Source organism: Hetaerina americana, unplaced genomic scaffold (genome assembly GCF_022747635.1).
Source record: "Hetaerina americana unplaced genomic scaffold, ioHetAmer1.1.p SCAF_8, whole genome shotgun sequence".
Lineage (NCBI taxonomy): Eukaryota > Metazoa > Arthropoda > Insecta > Odonata > Calopterygidae > Hetaerina > Hetaerina americana.
In genome coordinates, this window is record NW_027287427.1 from 21,986,977 (window position 1) to 22,012,268 (window position 25,292).

At 39.4% G+C, this 25,292-nt stretch overlaps 1 protein-coding gene across 3 annotated transcripts; it reads left to right on the top strand.

The window, feature by feature from the left end:
* Window positions 1-667: 667 nt before the first annotated feature.
* On the top strand, window positions 668-24,550 carry LOC139697772 (uncharacterized). 3 transcript variants are annotated; one of them, XM_071596615.1, is made up of 2 exons: window positions 668-711; window positions 21,098-24,550. In XM_071596615.1, exon 2 carries the CDS (start codon window positions 21,238-21,240, stop codon window positions 22,606-22,608), a length of 1,371 nt encoding a protein of 456 aa, XP_071452716.1. In that variant the 5' UTR covers window positions 668-711; window positions 21,098-21,237; the 3' UTR covers window positions 22,609-24,550. The 3 variants fall into 3 exon arrangements, with proteins under 3 accessions (XP_071452716.1, XP_071452714.1, XP_071452715.1); XM_071596613.1 differs by lacking the exon at window positions 668-711 and adding an exon at window positions 3,474-3,544; XM_071596614.1 differs by lacking the exon at window positions 668-711 and adding an exon at window positions 8,294-8,338.
* The last annotated feature ends 742 nt before the right edge of the window (window positions 24,551-25,292 follow it).

Genomic DNA, 25,292 nt, shown 5'->3' on the forward strand with positions numbered 1-25,292 from the left:
TTGGGCCTCGTATACCTACATGTTTACATGTTGGACCTCGTATACAGGCTTTGCCTGCTCCGTTACATGAGGAGCTGATACCACTTTCCAAGCGTTTTCATTCAATAAATGAAATACCACGCCACTTTTGGCGGCAGTGGTCATGGGAATATTTGCATGCTCTGCACCAGAGAAATAATTGGATGAAAGATGAGGCCAATATCAAAGTTGGCGGACTCGTTTCGATAAAGGATCGCCAGATCTAATCATTTCAGTGGAAATTGAAGGTCACTTTCCTTTCCAATACAAAACTTGGGTAGTGGGAGTGGTTGAATTCAAAACAGCGATGGACACTATTGTTCAAAATGTGGTTAACTTAATATCAAAACAAGATCTAAAATTTTCATATTTCAAGTTCATTTATTGTTTTTGCTCATATTCCATTTTACACGTTTTGTTGATCTAAATTGTGAATTCATATGTGATTAATGGCGGGAGGGATGTTTACGTAATATAATGTCGTGGACTGGCCTTTTTGTTTTTTCATTTGGAATTCTTAATCCGTGACGTAGTATTCGACGCGTAATTGTTTTCCTGCGTTTATGTGTCGGCGTGAGGAACGGCGCTCCCCACGGAAAAGTAGAGTTTTTGCGGGAGCACGAAGAAGATCGCACTCCTGCCTTAGATGCTAGTCGGTCAAGGTGACCACCTTTGGTGTGAATGTTGACCAAGGTAAGCCACAAATGCGAGGCTAACAAAAACGATCAGTTATGCTGCTCTGCCAGTGTATTACCCATGATTTAATTTTATTGCCTTGCCTCTCTCTTGATTTAGTCTGTTTATATTCATTATTTTTGTCCTCCGTTATAGATCAGTCTCCCTCAACTTTTACTTCACTTAATTATTAAGCCGTTGCGGTATGAAAACAGCTACGGAGATATGTTGTTTTTCTTTGGATCAGTTCTTTACTGCATTAATGGACACTTTTGAACCTCGTGTCAGTAGAGAAATTGTTCTAGCGGTACTTTTTTCCGTTGTGTTTCCTTTCTACGGCAGAACTATTGTAACATTATGCGACCAAAATTAAGGTTAATCACTTACTTTAATCTAAGATTAGGGCCTTAAGGTCAGTTGCTGTCGCAATTGATGTTGACCTAGGGCAAAATATGGATCAATATCATGTAAAACAATTTTGTCTCAACTTCCAATACTTTTAATTATGCCTTCATAATTTACTTTCTACGAATGAAATGCTGAAGTTTTAGTCTTTGCTTTGCGTGATATTGCCCTCATGCTTCCATTTACCGAGTAGTTTTGCATGAAACTAGGTTATCGTTACACAGATTAATGGATGACCTGCTTAAACCATAACCAGTTTCGATGTATAGATTCTTTTGATCATACTAAAATTTCAACCATTTATTGACATAATCACCAATTAAGGAAATGGGCAGGATCCGGGTGCGCGAAGGCGACTTCGGTGTAATCAGCAGAACCATAGCTGTGATACCACAACCAGTTTTGTAACACCTATAACTTTCTGCAAGGCGGCAACTGTTTAATGACCTCATGCTATCAAATTTATTGGCCAAACTTTCAGAAACCGGATTCCAATCAAACATTTCTGTTTTTAACTGAATGCATTTGCCATTTCCGGGATAGTGCTTTTTAATTCTAATTCAATTTTAAATTATTGAATAGGTTTTCTTGCATTCCGTCCTCTTTACTAGTTTGTGTTTCCTTTCTTGCTAGTGCGTACAAACACTCTGAAGACCCACGAAATGACCAAAACCCTCATGAAAGATCACTCAAAGGGGCAAGTCTGGTAGTGAGAAGACTATTTAAAAAAACTATTTAAAAAGGTTTAAAGAGACATAAAATTTAACCATTATATTTTCATGATTTAATGCTCTCCAAGATGTTTAAAAATAGAGGTTTATCTCCCACTGCGATTCAATTTCGTTTCCTTTGATCCAGCTTGCAAACCATTAGCGTCGATTTACTCTCAATATTATAATTTTTTATTTTAAAAGTGGCTGAGCAATTCACTAATATGATAAAGAGGAGCCCTATTTTAAAGGCTAGAGACGACTTTAATTAAGTACACCAACTACCTTCGCGCTCTTTATTTCGATTTATTATGTCAATATTAGTTCACTGTAGTTATCTCAGGAATCGCACCCATTTCTAATGTCATCTCCCCTAATGCGAGGTTGCTCTTCACTTTCTGTGGTGCGATGAAGTATGCACTCATCCAGAACTGGATGGACTGCTGAAATGGATCACTTGGCAACGGAAAACGGCGTTCGGAAGGATTGTGAGACGAGCGTTATATTAACCTGAAAAAGAGCTGTGGCCAACTGCCTCATGCTATTAAGATAACCCAGAAAGAGCTACGACATTAAGGAAATAATTATTCTGAATGCTTGAGCGGCGTCTAGTTCGGGGATTCTTATAATGGGGGGCGGACATCATGGTAACAACTGCTTCTTTAAACTTTGGGAGGCGGAAATCGAAGGAAAAAAACAACCTGAAAGATTAACGGTACGTATTGGAAAATTTGGCACAACATTAATTTGTTGGCGTGACCTGGTTGAACAATAATAACATTTATCAGCTATCAGATTTTACCCCTATTAAAGAGGTAGTTATTGATGTTGCTCTTACAGGTAAATACAGTTCCTTATGCAATGACACTGCTTGCAAGATACTGACAGATCCTTACATTCACTTTGAAATTTAGTTCATGATACATTCAGAATATGAAAAAAGCGCAGTAAGTGATTGATAATTAGATTGGGCCCGATATTTTGGTGGATTGGTGCGGGTGTGAATTGGTTTTATGGGGGAAGTGAGTCATAGATTTTGGGGATTTGGTGACTTATTGAGTCCGCAGTCTAGTTGGTGGGAGCACCACTGTGCTCCAGGGAAGTTTCCATCGTGTAGATTGTTTTGTTGGCAACATTCAACGCGGTGAAAACTTCCCAGGGGCAGAGTTGTGCCTTCGCCATAAGACGCATATTGCAAAGAGGTGGGACTCGTTGGGTTAGGATCCCACTTTGTAAGTTAGAGTAACTTGGCCCCCGTGCAAAGAGGGTGAACGTAGGCTGGATGTTTAGATGTTGTGAACGAGGATAAGAAATGGCTGGACAGGATACGAGAAGAGGATTATTCAGGATGAACTGGTGAATTGAAGAAACGTCTCTTAGGCAAGGGGAGACGGGCTTTAGGTTTAATCAGTTCATTGAATTTAGAGCAGCTCCAAAAAAACGTGCCAGGTCGAACCGCCATTGTCGTGGGTGTAGAAGCTTCCGAATGAAGTTGAACCCCTTCTCCCCCCCCACCTCCCCCCACCGACACTTTTACGAACGAGATAAGGCTTGCATCGAGGGAGGGTGTTGGGAGGTGGTGGGATGGGAGAGAGAGGGGTGCGGGTGGTGGGGACAGGGGGCGCAACGCTCTCCCCCCCCCCTCCCCCACGGCGACTTCGCCTCGTCGTTCAGTCGCACGAGTGTCTCCGGAGTGAGTCGGAGGTAGACAGCTGCCGCCCACAGTGCACCGACAGGTAAGCCCTCTCACCGAGTGTCAGGGTGGTCATGCACCGGGCTTGCATCATCGGGATATTAGTTCGACCGACATACTTCGATTCTATCGAGCTGAGAGTTGACAAGAGGAAGCATTTTTATCATTAAATTACACTGTCTGCGCCTTTAACGAGGAGTCGGCTGACAATTCTGACGCAAATCCGTCTCGCGATCCTTCCTGGGATATTCAGTGGCTTAAAAGTTAACCGTGTGCATCATATTTGGATTTGGATCGATATTTGTATCCTGACGTGACCTTGGTAAACTATTGACTTCTGTTTTGTGCCCGCGGCCGCGCATTGTCGATTTCGTGAATCTATTGTGTGCTGTCACTATGGATTATCAATCCTCGGGATTGGTTTGTGGCATTTCTTCGAGCCAACCTGTTATTTTCAATCTCTTTCTTCCTTTATAGTATTTGTACATACCATTTAATCAATTCTGTTTCTGATTTACGGATTATGAGCTACTTAGGTCGTTGACAAGGAAGTACTAATCACCGTTTTGCGTGTTCAATTAGTCGGAAAATATGTCAATGACCATGATATTCATCCTTGTTAATGTAAATGCTACTTTGGAAAATTAATTCAGATTTACTTTTGCAAATCCCAAGTTATCCGATTCCACCTATGCTATTGCTAGATGATTTAATTTCTAAAAATTATAGACTGTCTTCTTATTCCAGAGAGGGAAAAAGGAGAGGGTGTCTTCGCGATAGCAAGAGTTTGAGATGTCGTATTATTTTTCTCTCTTCAATCATTACCAAGATTATGACTCCCTGAAAAGCCTGATTGGACTGATTTTGAAAAAACTACTCAGAATGGCAAATGTTAACAAAAGAGTTTTCATCCGCCGCCGGAAACTTCAGTCGAATTGATTTTATGAAAGAAAATCGAAGGACTCTGTTCAATCGGAATCATGATTCTCACACCCGAGCTCTGCTGCAGCTATTTTCAGTCTTCCACCGCTTTTTGGCGTTGCCACGATCCTATGCGTCGAAAGTCCTTTTCATTTTCATTTAAACTCCTTCGCTTGGCTTTACTGGAATCAGAAGAAATTGGAATGGAGAACTGATAGCTTGTGTCCTCGTTTCTTTCCCAAGTGACTGACGGATCAGTGCTACCGGGTCAATATATTCTTAAAACACTGACTGTACGTGTGCGTGCGACTCTCAAAGGTACTTTTGATCATAAACCGGGGAGAGTGCTTATTAAATTTAATCTTTCCACACTTGAAGTTTTATAAAAATATTTACGATGAATCCCTCCATTTTCACCGCACAGTGCCCAAAAGGTTATGCCTTTGGTTATTCCTTTATCTTCCCCTCATTAAACTCTTTTTGATGCGATATTCGATTAATTATTGAATTCTATCTATGATATATGTAGTATTATATTTAGTATTTATACGGCAGTAATAAATATGGACCAATACGAACATATTCAGTAAATAATGAGTGTTTTGCGATCGTTTAAAAATTTTTAATGAGATAAAATTAATCATTGAAATTAGCAACTATTGATTTCATTTTGTTATATCCCAGGAATAAAGTACAGGTCATAGACGAATGCATGATGGCTTACAACCAAAACCATCTTTTAAAATCTCTATTTAGTATTGAGTGTTTGATTCAATTTTGATGTTAATTAAGCGCTTTCGGAGACATGTAATCCATTTCTCAATCGCTATTCACTTTGTAAGTCCGAAAATCGACCGAATCAATTTCCTATTCTTTCTTTGAAAAATTTCAAGGGCAAAAACATTTACCTCTGATACTTCTTGAACTAATTTGGGAAGGTTCCAATTGACTCCGGCATCTATAAATTAGCGGGGACCAGATTCCTAGCATCCTAAAAGAGCAATAAGTTATAACAACCAAACTATAAATTAAAATAGTTTGAATCTTCCTCTTAATTCATGAATAAATTTTATAGGTGTATACCTCCTACACCTCTACACTAAAACACAGAATGAATGTTCTCAAGGGTAAAAATCGCTGGCAATAGTAATGCGTGCGACGGGCCCTGGCGACCCTAATCCAGCCGCTTTTTTTTTGAAAATTAAAATTTTATGTGTAACTTGCGAAAGCATGAAACCAAGCAGTGATTATGGTTCACTTTAAATTATAGTGAGAAACATGCGTCTAAGTACAGGCTGGAATGTTCGTTGAATTGAACGGTGACTGATAGCCGAGCACGTATAATGGGAATGTACCAAATTGAATAAATTTAAATGCCTTCGAGGAATTTTGCTCACCTCCGAACTAATTTCAAGTAGTAGAGCGTATGACCACTGACCGTAGGGCTCGGGTTCGATTCCTTGGCAATTCTCTCTAGAAAGCTCAGCTTTACCGAGCTGTGTCATTTCTCGGGTACCAGATCTTCTTGAGAAACCATAACCAGTACAGGGAAATGATCCATCTACCCTGATTTGTGGATTTAACACGCCGTTGGTTTTAGTATTGGTTGAACTCTACCCTCTGCGAGTTTACATATAGTTTATAATTACAACGTACTTCTCAGGACGTTCCTATGGAAGAAAAGCTGATGATTGGAACCAGAAATCGAGTTATTTCTGGAAGAAGTGTAACGCAACTAGAACAACAACAAAAAATACGATTAGGGTTTAATTATAATTCAAATTAATGGCATTTTTTCAAAACGGCTTACAATCCGGGGGCAATTTATTCGACCACGGTTGATTTCTATTTTATTTTTCGCCTTATTTAACAAATGTGCGACAATAGTGATTCATAACTCGAATATGAATAACTCGAATATGAATAACTCGAATATGAATAACTCGGTCCTATGGCCTTATTTTGTAAAAATAAGGCCATAGGACTTGAGAAATAATTACCTTTATGATTATTTAACCATATATACTCACTCATTCTAGTTTAATTGAATATATGAATTCCTTTCAACACCATATACTATAATGGTAGTCACGCTCGGGATTAAAGAGGTACAGTTAATGCCATCCACTTATTAGTGATCATAAAATCTTCAAGAGAAAATAATTAGCTAATATTATAATTAGCTTCGTTATCAGGCATTTATGCAAATGGATCCTAATATTGGGACTTCCCTTGAGTATAGAAATTTGTTTCCTTTTCCAAAGTTCACAAAATGACAAACTGTAATATTTGAAAAATACGCAAGTAGAAGCACCAAAAAATTTATATTGTCCATAAATGCGCGATAAAGGCTTACGCAGAAGAATCCTACTTGAATGTAAATGCATTTATTTCCACCGAGACGTCGATTGTGGGCGGCTTTGCGTGAATCAATTGGAGCCCAGCTCATCCCCGTGTTTCCGGGCTCGGACCGACAACGCCCTGACGTCCTTCACCACGTGCCCGGAGTGGTTGTCGGGATGCCACGTGGAGATCCTCATACTCCTAGATTGGATGTATTACATGCATGAAAAAGTCATCAAAAAGTGGATGGAGAATATACTAATAGATACTGCGTTTATGACAGGCGTGTTAGCCGGGAGAATGTTAGGAAAATGTTGGGAAGTGCATAAAATAGGCATTCATGCAGCATGAACGTTTGAAATTACCTTGAGCAGAAGACTAAAAATTGCTGGTAGTATATGGATCAAAGAAGAAAGTTAATGACCATTTAAGGCTGAACGCCTCGGCGGTGAGAACATATTCATACGGATATAGATACAGGGAAAAGGGATAGAAGCGGTCAATAAGAATGAGCTCTCTCTCTCTCTCTATATATATATATATATATATATATATATATATATATATATATATATAAATATATATATATATATATATAAAGACGAAATCCCGCCATATGGCGAACAAATATTCATTCACATGGAAATAGATATAAGGAAAAGGGATAGGAACACATATGTGTGTTCCTATCCTTTTTCCTTATATCTTTTTCCATATGAATGAATATTTACATAAATACATATGTATGCATATGTATGTGTGTATATACCTGTATGTATATATATATATATATATATATATATATATATATATATATATATATATACATATCATCCTTATATCTGTTTCTATATAAATGAGTATATATTCGCCGTTTGACGGGATTTCGTGTTTGAATGTGTATTAGGCCAATGTGGTTCGTCTCTTCTCCTGGCTATGCGTTCCACGAAACGCACTCTTCTTATCCTTTATGATGATGTATGATTCCTTTACTACTATCCCTTCCTCTGTGTGTCTTGTCTATTTCTCCTTTGGTGGGTGAAACAGCTCCCTAACGCCATCTCTTGGCCAAATAATCGGGGCACTTGGTTGCATAAAGCATCGCAGATCTCAGTGTAAATTACGTTTCCTGGATAGCTCAAGTGGTTCAGAGCCTCCGCCCGGCAAGTGGAAAGATCCGGAGTTCATATCCCGGTCTAGGAAATATTTTTCCTCTCGTGGTCTGCTTGATTCTGCCTTCCCCACCTATCCTGTGTTCGTCCTTTATGTGTGTTCCTATCCCTTTTCCTTATCCCTTTCCTTGGCATTCATTTACATCTGTATGGCCTATCAGCATCCGGGCCTCAATGTCGTTCACTGATGGGAGTGGCCTAAAATTGTTACTTCCACCCCTTCCCTCTCCCTTTCCTCTCCCCAACCATTCCTTTCACCCCTCCTTCGCCTCCCGTTCTCCCCTTCCCCTGGCTCCCTTCCCTTTCTCTCGCACCCCTCACCTCAACAATTCCAGCAGTCATTACTTCTATATCTTCAGAGGAAGACGGATTGTTTCCGTCGAAATATCAAGAAAATACGTGTGAGTGTTCTCCTTTTTTTGTGTTTCTATATTATGTGTTACTGTGTATTGTACTATATATATATATATATATATATATATATATATATATATATATATATATATATATATATGCGTGTACATTCGCTCGTATCTTGAAGGAAAGTCTCACGGATGTGGATAATAATGTAAACCAAGAAGCGAGATGGCGCTAGCGAACAAAAACCCAGAGAAACACACTCAAATGAAACTCACATGTATTCCGAATTTTCGGTGGCCAAACCACCTTCCTCAAGGGAGAGGTGGGTTGACGACCGACAATTTGGAATACGTGTTTTACTTGTGTGTGTTTCACCGTGTTTTTTGCTAGCGCTATCTCACTTCTTGGTTTAAATTATATGTAAATGATTCATGGTTAAGGCAATGCCAGTTGTGACAGTAAGAAAGGAGTTTAATCAACAGAGAGAAGGTTGGGGAGGTTGATGGGAAGGGGTAGCCAGGAAGTTAAGAATGTATGTGATCGAGTAGGCTCTCAAGACGTGGGCTATTAGGAGTCTTATTTTTTAATTTGAAGGATATTTATTGTCCTACAGGTAAATTTCCAAATAAAGTATGATTTGAACAGGTTTCTATCGACTAATCCCGCTTGCAAAGCTGTTTCTTCAGGTTATTTGTCTTAGTAACAGAAGAAAATACACGAAACAACGTATTAAAAACGGGGAAATGCCTGCTACCTGCAACGTTGGGTCGCATTCCCTGCCTTTTACAGACTCTTTGGGGGGTAGAGTGTTTTGTGGTGCATGTTTATGTGGTAGTGATGTTTCACATTCTTGCTTGTTGTGTCCTAGCTTGCGTGTTGTAGGATGGCTTTCGTGCTGCATCCTGGGGTGCAGTTTTTTGTTGTTTTGCGGTATATGTGTTTGCATGAGTGTTGGATGAAGGGATTTTTGCATGAGTGTGTGCGCTGCTGTGGGTGTAATTTTCCGTGTTGTTTTTTTGCATGTGGTATTGTTCCTTTTTACGGTTGGTGACCTAACACCCCCCGCCACACGCCCTTGCGGCGGCTTGCGGGGTATTATGTAGATGTAGATTAATACGATAGAGGCGAAAGCAGTGTGCATGTATATGAAAGGCATTCATGAAATTGGGTAATTTTCGTTACTGAACCTTGAAATCAGCATCTTTTGATGTTGTTTAACCCGACAAGGGACGAAGTGAGGGAGCAGCATGGTCGCATAATTTCGTTTTTTAATGGACCTTCCTCAAATGATTTTCCTCGTTTCGTCAACGTGCAGTGGTATTGTGGCTTAAGATCCCGCACGCTTATTTTTTCCGTCTCCTCCAATCAGGGGCGCCTATTAAATCGCGCGGTGTTTGTCACTTTGGGGACGACTTTTTCATTATTTTTGTCAATGCGCCAGGAAATATGGTATATTCCATGTACTAGATTTTTATTTGCTGAGATTACGACGAGATAGTTGGTCGGAACGAATAAACACTAATTACCGGGTGTGCCGCAATATTTTGTGAGTGATTGTAAACCATCTTTGAGGGATGACCCGCCCCTTTCGGTTGATTCGGAACAGGCTCCATGTAACTCAGGTGAGGGCTCGGGAGGATAAAGGGCGGAGGGCGACCGTGTCGCGTTTCTGCCCTTTGTCTTGGGGCTTCGTGGGCGGGGGTGAGAGTGAAAGTAATTGGATCTGGCCACGAGTGGGAGCGAGGACAGAAGGAAATGCTGAGGAAGGGAGGGAGGGCGGACGAACAACGCCATCGGCGAACAGAGGTTAGCCGGCAGATCGCGGGATGGGATGGAAGGCGAAATTTCTCGGCGGGATTCGGGACTCCCGAAGTCGTTAGGGTTCTCTGTATGTTTAAAGGCATAATTTGATGAATTAATTCATCATGGGAATGAAAAAAACTGAATATTTGGCCATTTGGCTCCTGAGGAAAGTAAGGGAATATTTTCAACATATTTCGTGAAATATTACCCTCCAGTGTCTGTAATTATCTTGTGAACTCCAGTGGGGTTGCGAAACTCTTTGCGAGAAGTAAAAGCACCAGTCGCCATTGCACCCCTAAGGTCATGACAATGGCGGTAAACGTGAGGAGGAAACATTGATCTTAATCGCCGCGAATGCGTGCTCCGTGCGTCTCTAAGACTTGACCTTCTCGGGTGAGAAGTTGCGCATGGGAATGTATCATTATGCTGTCATAGCATCGCGACACACGATATTTCTATTTAACCGCGAATAGAATTGTTTTTTTTTGCCATTTAAAAACTTTCCTGGGGTCACTTAATCATGCCCTCGTATATCATGACCATCACATCTAAGTTACGTAATATGCGAGCAGGAGCTGAGCCGCCTCGATATAAAATCAATAATGAATCATCATTGCTTCCATGGTGGAAAAGTAAATATTATAGTCGAAGCAGCAGCTCACGGCCAGGGCATATAACTTGCATTTTTTTTGTAAATTCTAGTTTGTAAATGGCGAATTTCATACTTTAAAAGTGAAAAAATAAAAGGAGAACGGGATATTCTTAAGTATTTCTTCTCATTTCGCTCCGAGGACTAGCTGAAATATGTGACGAAATAAATATGAACGCATGGTTATGAGGATACTAATAATTATTACATTATTGTCAATAAAATGCATAATATACGCAGAATATACATTTGATTGCTCTAATGCTAAATCATCTACAAGTATATTAACCTAGTATATCACCTAGAATCGCACTGAAAATGTTCACGCATATGCGTTGGGGTTTCAATCACATTTGAATTCTTCAAATGTAATTATTTCAATAAACATGTTTGTGTGTGTGTAATTGGTTGGCACAAGCGTGACGGACGCAAAACATTAGAATACATTAAATATAAACAGGAGAATTGTAATTTCCCGTGTAATTCCTCTGCCCAACTCTTTTTCTTGGGTGGTTTGTCGCGTGTTTTATCTCTCGCCCGCTCTTCAACTTCCACTGTGAGACAAGAGACAATACTTCACTCCCCATCGCCTCTTTCACGCCATACAATGGAAGTTTCCGTGACGTTTATTCCCCAACCTTCACGTGTTTACCAGTCCCTTCGTTGTAGGAACTCTTATCTCTTTTTCTCCATCCATCCGCCCGACAGTAGTCCCCTCGGACCTAGCCTCCGTAGGTCCCCTAACCTAGCGTTTTGGTCATGTTCTCTCAAAGACAATCAAAACAATAAAATACAGATATTATTAAATGATCAAGAGAGACGTGGAAAAGGACGATAAAAAAATACAAGGGTGTGTGCGTTAAGCCTCATTTCGCTGTCTGACTCTAACGCTTCATTTTTCCAGATATCTCGGTAGTAGTAGGTATTTAGGGGAGGCGACCGACAGCGGAGGTCATTTGCGCCAAAGGGGTTGGATAGGAAAGGATGAAGGGTGGAGAGAAACCCGGCGTTGGCATTAGCCCCTACTCTTAACGAAAGATGCCAAGGGGTCCGCAGCTTAACGTCCCATCCGACGGAAGGCGTACTCACTCAAAAGTGCCCTCCACAAAGCACCTCAAGTAGGGATCGAGATACCTCTGAAAAATATTCAACACCGCCGGGATTTGAACCCGGACCCTCTGGGTGGGAAGCCAGTACAATAGCCACCGCACCATCTCGATCCGCGATATCTCGGTTATTTTTCGAAAGATTTATGTCATACTAGATTAAATACATTAAATACTCAGATTCAGATTATTCGGGGGGCTTGTAAATCGAATTGTAGTTTTGAGAAGTGGGGGCCTGTTTTGCAACACACTCATTATTTCTCCGAACATTTAACTATCCAACCAAACGCCTTTCTGATGATTCATTAGTGATCATCATATCAGCGTCAACGGCCGTAATTCGACGGTGAATTTGTTTGGGCGGATACCATATTGCGTGAAAATGCATTGCGTACCTCGTGGATTTTGTTGTCATTTGTCATGAAAAACGAGCAGAGAAATGGCAATATTCTTAGTTAATAAGCAATTTACTTACAGCGATTTCCCAATCCAGCATGAGTTCGAGGACGAAGAATGGGAAACCTCGCTTCGACGGCGTGGGTTGGGACTTGTGTGTCCCATGAGCAACAAGTTATTGCTTCCTGGAAAACTGGGAGTTAAATCAAAAATGTTTTCCCAACTCTCACTGTCAGTATCGGGAGCCTCGAGCAAGTGAACAAAAGCGCTTCACTATCGCAGTAGGACTTATTTTATTTATCATAACAACCTTGTCTGTTTATTTTTTAGCCCAGTATTTTAATTATCACAAACAGCCTATCTCTGTTTATTTCTTGGCTTAGTCTTGGATTCTTTTTATCAGAATAAATACTGTCGTAATATGGGATGGAAAATTGCCAACTTCAGAGGTTTAAAATTATTCTGAGTTATACTACAACTTTTTTTAAGCCGTCCAAAAATAAGGATTTCGGAAGTTCCTCAAAATAGGCTTCTGTGTTGACCTCACGATGACCTCGTTCGACGTGAATCGTTTTCCGTCGAGACATTTTTACAAGTTTGGATGTAAAAAAGACACCAAACCTGGTGAATAAGTTGAATTTTGAAAAAATTCGAATTTTAATTCCATGATTTTCGCCATAGAAACTACGCAAGTGTGCACCCGTGCATTGAATACGTGTTTTTTACGCGTGAATGAATAAAATAATTTGTTGTTGCCCTCACCAAGGACCATTTGAAAAGTGCCCCCACGGTGGTAATGCGTCACTGGACGGATGTCGGCGGTGTCGTCTTGCTATTTCAAACACTGAAATTGACGACCAATCAGAATCGCTTGTAAAATGACCGGAAAAATCAGGAAGGTATTAAAGGATTCTCATCGATGCAAGAAAATGCTCTATTGTGCTGCTGTTGATAAGGCTATTGATGACCGTGCTACTTGACAAGTAAGTCAAAGGTAATATTTCCCCCCTGACCCACTGCTGTTCGTAATCACTCCCTGCCATGCACTCTAGTGGAGGCCCGCAGGGTACTATGTAAATTAAAAATAAATATGTTCTCCTAATGCTTTTGTGTTGCAGGGTTACGGAAAATGAACCGTTCGCGATTTGTATGCTTGTACTCTATTCCCTGAATGAGTACCATTTGACAAAATTTGACATTTTGATAAAGGGACAAAATATATGGGCATGCAGAAAGACAAGGGAGATCCTTAGCACCGGTTTCAAAAAACATTTAGTTGTGATTTATCGAAGGAGAGGAAAGAGTTTGCGTTCCCCTTTCCCAACCGAAGTGAACCGAGTTGCATGTTTTAGTGATGCTACCACCACGTGGCCAGCGTATTATCGCGTGAACGGAAACTTTACGTATTTTCCACTGCTCGTCCGGAGGGGAATCGCCGTGGAATCAAATACCTTCCTGGCCTCCACCAAATCGGGACTCATTCGGGAAGTTTTCGATAAAAGGAGAAAACTTTGGGCTATTCACTTTGCGCCCATTTCTTCAGTTCAGTCTTTCAACGTCTGTCGAAAATAGCTTTCTTATACGGTTATAATTTACTTTGACCACGTTTTATAATATTTCGTTAAACTGGAGGTTACCTTACCAATCCGGTTAAAGCCAAAATCAGTTATATGCTCACTAGTTTAGTTCAAAACCGACCTTTAAATATTTCAGTAACTGGCAGATTACTATTGTTAAAAAGTGTTGCAATTGTGATGCTACTCTTCTTTCAATATTCGTATTCACTAATCAGCAGTCTTATTTATTTATAAAATCAGATTTGTCACTAATCACCACATTAAGTTAGCCTTCACATTAAATAACGATTGGATTAAACGAGCCATTGTAAAATCTGGCGTAAGTGTTGCTGGAGGATATTTAATGTTTGTCTCTTTCTCTAACTCCTTTTAATTCAATTCGCCCTGATGGTTTTGTGATACATCCTTTCCTTCGTCCTGTCTCTTTGTCAGACACCTTCATCCACGTCAAAGAAATCATTGTCAAATTGTTCACTTATCTTTGGCGACATGACAATCGTCCTTTCAATCAAAGTTGGAATCGTTGCTTTACAAATCTACGCTTTTGTTTCACCGCTGTTGACCTATAGTTCCGCATGTATACTACCTTATTCATTAATACTTTTCATTACTTAAATCTTTGCTGTACCCCATGACCTATTGTACTCACATCACAATGCCAAATATAATGAAGAATACATCAGTTTTTTTCGCCTTTAGCGTTCATATTAATCCTAATAATATTTAATCTGAAAATTAATTTGTTTGCTTGTTTGGGGACACATCACACCAAGACGGTTATTAGTAATGTCTTCTAATTATTTGACAAATTGGGTAAAACTGCACAAGGTAACTTAGACTAGGTCATATTTGGATTTTAAAAAATTTGTTTTCCTCAATTTTTTTAAACAAACACATTTATTAAATTATAAATCACCTTGCACGTTGTTCCAGGGATTCGAAAAGGATGTTTTTTCCCTTTACCTTACCCCTCAAACACGCTCATCTCATTCTCCTTTATTAACCCTTTCCACCCAGTTTGGTTTTTTTTACCGGTACCACATACCTTTTTGGTGGTTCGCGGGGAATTTGTGTAGATGGCAGGATGCTTATTATTCAAGTTGGTTATCGGAATAGGGAAGGTATGAAAGGTAAGACGCCACGAATGGAAAATATTTTAAAAATGAGTTTAGGAATAATGCCATTCAAAACTTTTCCCTTTTATTTCTCTGTGGTTCTAATTCAAATTTTCCGAACACATTTATAATTCAGCCTTTCGATTCTTCATGCATGAAGTCAGGAGTCAACTTGAATTTGTGGGGAATTGCGTCACATCTCTCGTCATAAGTGATGACGGTTCACCTTTTCCCACTCTATTTGCCTTATTTAATCCTGGCCTTATAATATATCCTCCACCTGACCTATATACATGAAGCAGCAAATTCCAAATTCAAATCAATTCAATCCACTTTCCTCATCATCGTTGAAAATTTCCTTCGAGTAGTATAATAATATAGAGTGCTTGGACAGACTATGGAGCGGTTTGATTCTTGAGAAAAGATTGATAAATTTGCATGAAATTTGTTAAAGGAAAGATAATTAACATCATTTGGATTAGGTTTTATTTAGAAATTGGTGCAACGAGGAATTTTTTATTTCACACTTTGTACTTAGGATTAAATACCATCCATAATAGTTTTTGATTGCGTGTCCCTCCATCGGTCATCGTGAGGGACTCAATATTCGAGAAGTAAAATTTTAAAAAATCTTTGATTCGTTGAAATAAACTGCCGAGCGCCACTAGCCGCTTGGCTGGTGGCAGTTCAATTTGATAGAATGATTTGAACCGTAGAATACTGCCGATAAAAATAATTTCATATGCGCTTTATACCACGCGTATTGTAAACTTAGAATTGTAAATGTGGATGTGGTAAGACATTATATATTGGGCTTTTGTTCTTGCACTAAAGAGTCATAACAAACCCCATGCTCATTCTTTTCCGCTCATAAACGCACGAATAGAATGGGTGCACAACATTTTCACGATAGCGTCAAAGCCATGGCGGTATTTTTGGATTGCTTTAGGCAAGGTGAACAGGTTTCATCATTTCAAAATAAAATAATCGTAAATTTCACCTGAAAATTACAAGATATTCTGAACCAAGTTTAAGAACGTTCATATTTGTTCAAACATTTTTATTTAATCCGTCATTTTAATGTTAGACTTCACCTCGAGCTGTGTGTTCATGCGAGAGAATGTTTCTGTTTATATTTAGGTGGTATATGAACAATAAATATCCAAGCCATCAAAAATTAATTTTGCCCTGTGACGTCCTAAAAGATCATAAAAATAGGAAATTTCATCATCCATGACATCGACCTAGTTTTTAAAAGTTATGGGTAACTTATTGCGAATTATTTAATATGGAAATTGAGTATTTTGCACTCGAGGAAAAGTGCGCAGAGGTCACATTTTAATGAATGCCGTGAGATGGTTGACCTCGGATTCCATTGCGAATAGCATCAAGGTTTATAAGTGAGTGGATAGAATTGTTGAGCAACATCATTTTTAAAAAAAATCTAGAAATGTATGTTCTATTAGCGAATCAACTTACCAGTGATGCAATCATCCGTCTTCGGTCATGGCCATTCTTCTTTATTGGATTTTGTATCGCTTTCAATACAATAGCGATATTACTTTTAATATCGAGGTAGGCATGCCCCGGTGAGATGTGAATAAGTCCAGCGGGTTCATGAAAGGCGGTCCCCCCCTCCTCCCTTCCCCTCCCCCTGATACGTTCGGTGTGCATTCCGCGCGAATCGATCCACTCCCGACCACGGTCAACGATTGACGCAGTGGCAGCGCGAAAGCGAAACTATTCCGCGCACGTGATCTCGCGCGGAGCGAAACCGGGCGACCTTGAGTTCGTCTTCCTTGGGCGTCTTTGTGTGTGTGAGGGCACTCGCGGGTCGCGGTGCGCGAAACCTTGAGGTGAAATGGAAGCGAGAGGCGTCCGACGTGTTTTCTTCACCGCACTCTTTGGCGATGAGTCACATAGAGGGGAGCATATAGCGGGACAACTCGGGCAATTCAAATCTCCACCGCAATAGTTAATGCACTCTGAGGCGGTGGCTCTCGCTCGTTCTAGCCTCGTAGATCGCCGCGCTAATGAAGGCAATTCGATTCCCTAATTACTCGTCAATCACGTGCAGCGAAGCGGAGCTAGAATTATGTTATGAATGGCTCAATAGGGTGACTAGATAATCATAAGGGCATTGCGTCACAGTTGGCAATCAGCAAGAGACCGAAGGTTTTATTATAGACTAAATCTCTCAGACAAAATAGATGTAGGTCTCTTTTGTGGTAATGTCAATTAATTATTTCTGACCCTATCGTGCGACGGCAAGAGAGATCATGAATAGAATATTAAGAGGGTCAACTATTTTACATTAAAGGTCCTGAATGACATTTGCCTAAGAACTTTTTGCAACAAGACTAAATGTCATTGAAGCCACCACGAAAATAATTTTGCAAAAAATGTAGCCTAGTGTTTTTACACTAATTGATATATACGTACTGTATTTTAACCATTACTTAGCGCTTGTATCACATAAGTAGAAGAATTAAAACGACTGAACCATAATGAATGATATATTAAGTGTAGAACTAATAGATTTAAGATACCGTTTTTTACAAGAACGATGAGGGATCAGAATAATATTGTCCGACCGCAACAGGGTCATTATTGGGTCAAAATTAGTCTGTTCCGTATTTAATCTCTGACATACCCCCTAGGGTACTAAAATATTAAAATAATATCTAAAAAATATTATTCAAACTGCTCTAATACAAGTAAAGCCGTTATGTTAGGAGACTTATTTCCATCGATTGAACTAGACAACATCTCTATTAGATATTACTGTGATAATATTTTTTATCATACATTAAGTTTTGGAATCTCTCCCTACATCACACCATAGTTTTGGCTTGTAGACTAACATGTATGCAGATAAAAGTGTATGCACAAAGCCTAAAAGCAAAACCTGATGATGGTTCTGTGAACCTAAACGCGTAGCGTGTTACTAATAAACTTAAGGAAAAGTGCAATTTTTTTTCTCATAATGACGAACTACCACTACATCTCGCCTGAATCTGTTGAATGTAGCATGAAACCATGCTCGTAATATCACATTTCGCACTGGCCCATGTGGCATCTTCACAGTCTCTTGACATAAACAGCGGTGTTCTGCATCAGAAAGCTTAATTGTTCAGCAAACCACGAACCAAACCTTTACATATAGGCTTCTTGTGGCATCGAAGCATTTATTCGATGAACTGTATATCTCCAGGTGCAATAAAATTGTACCAATATTTCTCGAACAGATTTTTTCGGGTCCAATTTTGGGAATTGTTTTGCCACATAAATGACACGCAGGTATTATATTTTGACAGCAATGATCTATAACCTGCAATGAGAGCACTAATACAAGTTTAATTAATGCCTTCTTCTGATCTCATAGGACTTTTATCTATAATGCAATAAACTGTTTTATACTCTAGAATCATTTTAATATGGAAGTGAATGGTGAAGATGGGATTGAAGGGTCGTTAAGACTTACGCAAGGCACTAGAGGGTACGCCAGATGAGGAAAGGATTGCGTTGACGACAGAAGTGAAATAACTGGCGGACAGGTCGGGGAATAAGTTCTCTTGCCAACGCAAGGTTGGCAAATTGCGCCGTAGCTGGAGAGGGATTTGCGTGGAGAGACGGGAAGGGCGAACCCCCGACGGGATTCGTCGATAAGAATCACCAGCAAGAGGCGAAATACTATGCGGAGACCATTTCCAGTTTAGGAAGAGCGTGAGAAAGCACACATACAGTCACCTAAATGGTTCACGGAAAGTTTTTCCCTCGCCTGGAAAAAGAACAGTACTTTGAAAAAGTCAGTCAGTCAGTAAATACTTGGGCATCAGGATGGGGCGGTGGCTAACGTACTGGCATCCCATCTGAAGACGGCAGGTATCAATTCCCGGTTCCCGAATTCGGGCTCTTGCAATAGGATTAATTTCCTTGCCTGATGCCTGATCACTGGCGGGGGATTAACTTTCCCCCGCCAACCTCAATATTGCCCGCTTTTTTCACTTTACAGTGATGCAAAAAGCCCTCTACGGCTTAAGAAAATATTATTTCAAGTGCTCAGTCTAAAAAGAGGCCTTACGAAGCTCAATTTATCCTTTGCTTCATTTTTATCAATAATATGAGATAATTTTGGCAGCAGCTGCCAGTAGTAGCAGTATATTATTTTTCAAATTATATGGCAATAACTTATCCCAGATTTGGGTCCGAAACTTATAGACGGAGATAGTTTAACAGTAGATGGGGACAGTAGATGCGGAAAGTGTCTTTTTACGACGGAAGTCTAATATATGCTAAATGAACAGTTGGTTTTCGGAGATATTTGCCGAGGAAGTTTTATATGCTGATGGCTTAATAGAAATTGTAGTTTTCTTTTTAGGTTCACTTCAAGATAAAAAAAAGTTCTTATGTATTTTTTATGTTTTTTTAAGTAAGCTACCGGTTAAGGTAGAGTGGAATGAATATAAAACCCAAAGCCGTACTCTTAAGGACACATATAATAAAGAAGGGGGGTTTACAGGGAGCGAGAAAGTTATAGCAATCACTCATTCACTCCGGTATACTATATGTAGGCACATTGACCGTCGTGAATCGCAAACACATAACACTCAGGGTTTACGGGGCGGGAAGCCCGACGCCAGTGACCCGTCACTCAGACAAATGAAATATAAAATAAATAGTTCTAACAATTACTCCCTCGATCAGGTATTTGCAGAACAAATTGACCTTCACAAGTCGCAACCACACACACACTCAGGGTTTACGGGGTGGAAACCCGACGCCAGTGACCCGTCATTCAGACCAATGAAATATAAAATAAATAATTATAACAATTACTCCCTCGATCAGGTATTTGCAAAACAAATTGACCCTCGCAAGTCGCAAACACACACACACTCAGGGTTTACGGGGTTGGAAACCCGACGCCAGTGACCCGTCACTCAAACTAGGAAGACACTGTAAGCACAGTGCTATTAGTGCCCTTAAGAGTACGGCTTTGGGTTTTATATTCATTCCATTCACTCGGCCGTAGTACGTTCTTTATCTATTTATTAACGGTTAAGGTAGGTTTTGGATGGGCATAACTACCAAATAAATATTTTGTGACTCCTAACAAAACACAATACAGCAACCTACTCTGCATCGAGTCCCTCTTCATCACTGAGCACTTCCTTCCTCCCTTCATCCCGTCCAACATCCCTATCCTGTTTCTGCCCTTTCCTCGTTTGCCTAACATTCTCCCTTCTGTTACAGTCTTCAACATCCCACTGCCAGGCAATACGACCTTCATCCATTTTTCCTGTCTCCATATATATATATATATATATATATATATATATATATATATATATATATATATATGCGAATCCCCTTTCCATTTGTCATAGGAAAACATGCCACAAAAACAAACACTGACTTGACAACTGATACCTTGGCGAGAGAAATAAAAAACTAGAAGCATTGTAAAAGACTGAGATGGAATCTTTGTTGGTGATAAAAAGTTTTAAAAAGTACTATGCATTAAATATACCAACTATACCTATATATAACTTGTTTACCCCTAGACAATAATGCATAGCACTCTCGAGATGTCGATAATAGCCTGGCATGAAAATATAAATTCAGGTAAGGTATAAAGCTAAATAATAATATTATTTAAATATTACTAGGAAAATAGTTCTTTAATCAAATCAATATTTGATATTATAAAAGCATTATTGTTTCTAAGCATGAGTGTCATGATGGTCGTGAGTTATCATCATCCATCACCCGTATTTTTGTTTGTATCGCAATCATAAAACTTTCTCGAACTTCGAGAGCGACGATATTTATTGGCCATTTAAAATTGTGTTCACTCTTCATAAATGAATGACCTTTGAACTTAAGTGCAAAATATAATGCTTTCGTCAGTTCAAATATATGAATGCTACCATATGGTTAATATATCCAGACTTAAAAAGAGATTAATATTTTATGATATGGGTGAAGGAAGAAAATAATTACTGAAAACACTTCAATGTTATCTATCTGAAATGCACATTAATGTTTAACTTACATTGCATTTTAAGAATTGAAAATCTAATTTACGATAAATAATTTAACAATATTCCTTTTAATTACATTTACTCATTTCTTCCGTTTTTACTTCCAGTGAACATTACAAGGCAGAAAATACGATTTTCCGCCGAGAGAAGTGGAACATTTCACGCTACTTCATCAACGAAAACATTTAATAGCGGATGAACAGGAAACCTATGGAAGTCTCGCAAAGGTCTTTCCTCGCAGTGAAATATGATTGACTGTTGGAACGCATCAATGGACGGAAGTTATAAAGAAATTCAGGAGGAAAAAGAAATTCAACCGGAGGGTTTTCAGCGCAAAAGTGACGAAACGACGAAAGCGGCTTCGAATGGAATTAATGACGGCGGAGACGGCACGAGAGGGAACGGAAATACGGACGGGAAGGGCTGCAAACAGAATGCCGACACCGAGGGCGATGAATACCTACGATTGCTACTCGAGGGAGCCAGCGTTCCCCTAGACACAGAAGTCCCGATGAATTCACGACCTCCGTGGATGGACCCAGAACTACTGAGGAAGGGACGAGAATTCGGCACGAAATACCTCTTCGGACTCGTCTTCTCTCAGCTTCTCTCCCTGGCCATCCTCTTCTCCTTCCGGGGGGGCTTGGAACCCCTCATTTTCACCGGAAAGTCTGGAACACCCTACACGGCATTCCGTCGCTATCTCTCCACCGTGACGAGAATCGTGTCCTGGTACGAGAGCGACACATTCGAAGAGGACAGCGAGGCCTACAAAAACATGGCCGCCGTGCGTGCCAAACACGCTTCCGTTTTCAAGAGGATGAACGAGGCGAGCAGCAGCGACGATCTCAAGTCGAAGATCACGCTGGAAGGCAAAGAGACGGGGATCTGGTGCACCTATCTCGAGGAGTTGAAGAAAGACCTCCGAGGCTTGAGGACGTATGAGTCAAGCTGTCCCTTTGCCGAAATTTCCTCTCTCGGACCAAAAGATGGTAGCAAGTCCAGAGAGGTCATATACATCAATCAGCTTGACCTCTCCTTGACTCAGTTAGGCTTTGTGGGGCTGTGTGTTCTGTACCCGCAGCAGTTCGGAGCCTACGATGCTACTGAGGATGAACTCAGGGGTTACGTCCACCTTTGGAGGTGCTTAGGATATTTCTTGGGGATAAAGGACCGTTACAATATCTGCTCATCGGGAGACCTCGAGGTGACCAGGATGAGGCTCCGTGCGGTGATGGAGAAATGGACGAAGCCTGGGCTCAGGGATCTGACCCCAGAGTGGGAGCACATGTTCAGATGCGTGGTGGAAGGTGTCGGCTATTACGTCCCGATGAATGCGTTTGGGTCGTCAGTGGCCTATCTGCTCTGGGTGTTGGATATCCCCTCTCCGAACCTCCTGTCGAGAATGACGTGGATGGAGAAGATACTATTTTACGTGCAGCGTCTGGTTCTCAATTATATGATGAGAATACCAGGATATCGACAATTTTGCAATTATATGCTCAACGGAGCCCTCAACAAGGCGAGAAATGCATCAGCTGACTGGTTGCAGAGGAAGAGGGAGAAAGTTTACGAGTTTCAGAAATTTACCCAACCCATAGTTAATATTGAGTCGTGATTAGTTTTCCCATAGAATAAGTGTCCTCTGTCATCTAATAATATTCTCTCATTTGGTCTACATATTAGATGAGTAGACTCGCGTATCTTCAAAGGCCAAGTACGTTGGTACCCTGGTTTCAGGGTGTGCATTGCATTTTTGTTGGTCATTTCCACTGTGATATCGAAGGAGCATTTATTCTGTTTGAACTTCAAAATCAATCCAGTTAACATAAGTCAGAAAGTTTGAATGCGATTTTAAAGGGATGCTTTACAAAGTAAACAGAGACGTAATAACTAGTTTGCACAATTTCATTTCTTTTGGGTTCTGTTGTAATGCAGTTTTAATGCATTAAAAATTAAACACTGAAAAGGTGTTATTACCTGTGTTTACTGAGGGCGGGAAGTACATCTATTAATTTGAAAGAATAATATTTGCCGTCAATTTATTAGACAAATTTGACAATTCAGGTGACGGTCAAAGGGGACGTAAATTTAGCTTATCAGCTAATGAAGCAATAACGAAGGAAATCATTTGACGACTCTTCCTTTAACTAGCTTAGGCGCATAAAGGCTGTAAATGTTTTATTAAAAAAGAACCTGATACATTTATTCATAAAACTGAGGGAGAATTTTAAACAGGGATTGTTTTTTGCCATTTAGGCAATGGAGTATAGAGAGCGAGGAAATGAGACATAGACTGTGTCAGAATAAATTTAATATTAAGGTTATGATACAGAAGAGAGCAATTATGTGACAAGCTGTACCCTTGCAGTACCAGGTTCGTGTGAAACCAATTATTTTCCTGTACAAAAGGACATGAAATCATTGAAAAATACCATTTATTTCTACAAAGCTGAAAAGTAGCCATTAAAAAATATACACTGCTTGCCTTTTAAGCACGTTTGAAACGGGAAAAAATTTAAAACAAGATTTTCCGGAGTAGATATTGATAAATATTGATATCCGGTATTACACATCCGAAAAAATATAAAGGAAACACATCAAGTCACAGAAAATAAGAGGTTGGCCAAGGAGAAAAGGCCATCAATTAAACCATATATGGTGAAGTAAATGATGACAAGCAAAAATTAACCGAAATAAAATGTGATTTAAGGAGAAATACTCTTTAAAACATGTCGTACTCAGTCTCTAGAAGCCAAAAATACAGATCTTTAATGTAAACATTGCGATATTTTACACGCAGAATATGTTTATGATCAGTTCTGGTCTTTATGAAAATGTAAAATATAATTTTCCGTTTACAGATGAATAATTTTTAAGTTATCTTTGCAATTAAAAACCTGTTTAAATATTTTCAGGGAACCATGAAACATGTATTTCAGTTGAAATCGCGAAATTGATTTTTTCATTAATGAAATAGTTTCTTCGTGCATTGAGAGAGCTATACTTGAATGCTGATAAAACATAGCACTACCTCGAGCAATGGTAGGAAAATTAAATCAACCCTGAATTGCATTTCGAGAAGCATTAATTTGCACTAAGTTTTGACAAAAACTTAGCCATCTAACCGGTAAAATATCATCTTCGAGATATTTGGCAAGGTTTCATATCTATTGAGGCTAGACTCATTGATCGGTATTAATTTGCCTGTCTTCTTTATAAGAGAACCTTGCCCAGATGTCAAGAGGGTGCTCTGCCCTTAAGATAAAACTACATCTACATCTAAGATAAAAATTTGTTCATTTATTCCAAAGTAAGGCTAAAAACTCCCTATAAGTTTGGAATACGAACATAGTTTAAACGGAAAATATACTTAAGAATCTACAAATGGAATCTAACAAGAACTGGTGACGAATTAAACATCATTTAACAACTTATACATTGATTTTGAGTATGGTTAAGGATTAAATATATAGTTCTCCTAAAAATGACATTTTTAATAAACGAAATATTTCATTGAAGTAGATAAAATTTTGAAGCAATATATGTAATATATATATATATATATATATATATTATATATATATATATATATATATATATATACACATATATATTTACATACATATATATATACATATATATATATATATACATATTCATATACATACACACGCATACACACACAATCTATTTTCCAAAATAGTATCCATTCTAATTGAGACACTTACTATGCCTGGTCCCTAATTTCCATATGCTCTTTTCGTAGAATACCACCATGACCTCTTTCCTCTAAGAAATTTATTAAGGCTTGCCTGAAGATGGAAATCGTTCGGTACTGAGTTTGGACTGTACGTGGGACGACTGATTTGTTCCCAGGTAAAAATCGTTGAGCAGCTACCATGAACCTATTTCGTGCGGCACGAGTTTTCAGGTAGAAAAAAATGCAAGATCACGCCTTTTACTGTGCATCATGGGTCGACAAATTGTTCTAAGGCTGACAGCCGACACGTAGCGATCCTCACCGTGGACTCAGACCCCCGAAACGGCTGGACTACTTCACTTTTGAATCGGAGGAAGTAACTATTCATGAGCTACCTAAACGTCTTCAGGTATGCGGAAGATATGAATCAACGGTACTTATTTTCTGGACGCGTCAAAACAAATGTAATTTGTAAAAAATGTAAAATGAAGAACATTATGTTAAAAAAATTGCCAGCACCCTTACGCTATCGTTAGATATGCATTCACGCACGACATAAAAGCGCGTGTGTATTGCATAACCACCAGGAAGGACTTTTT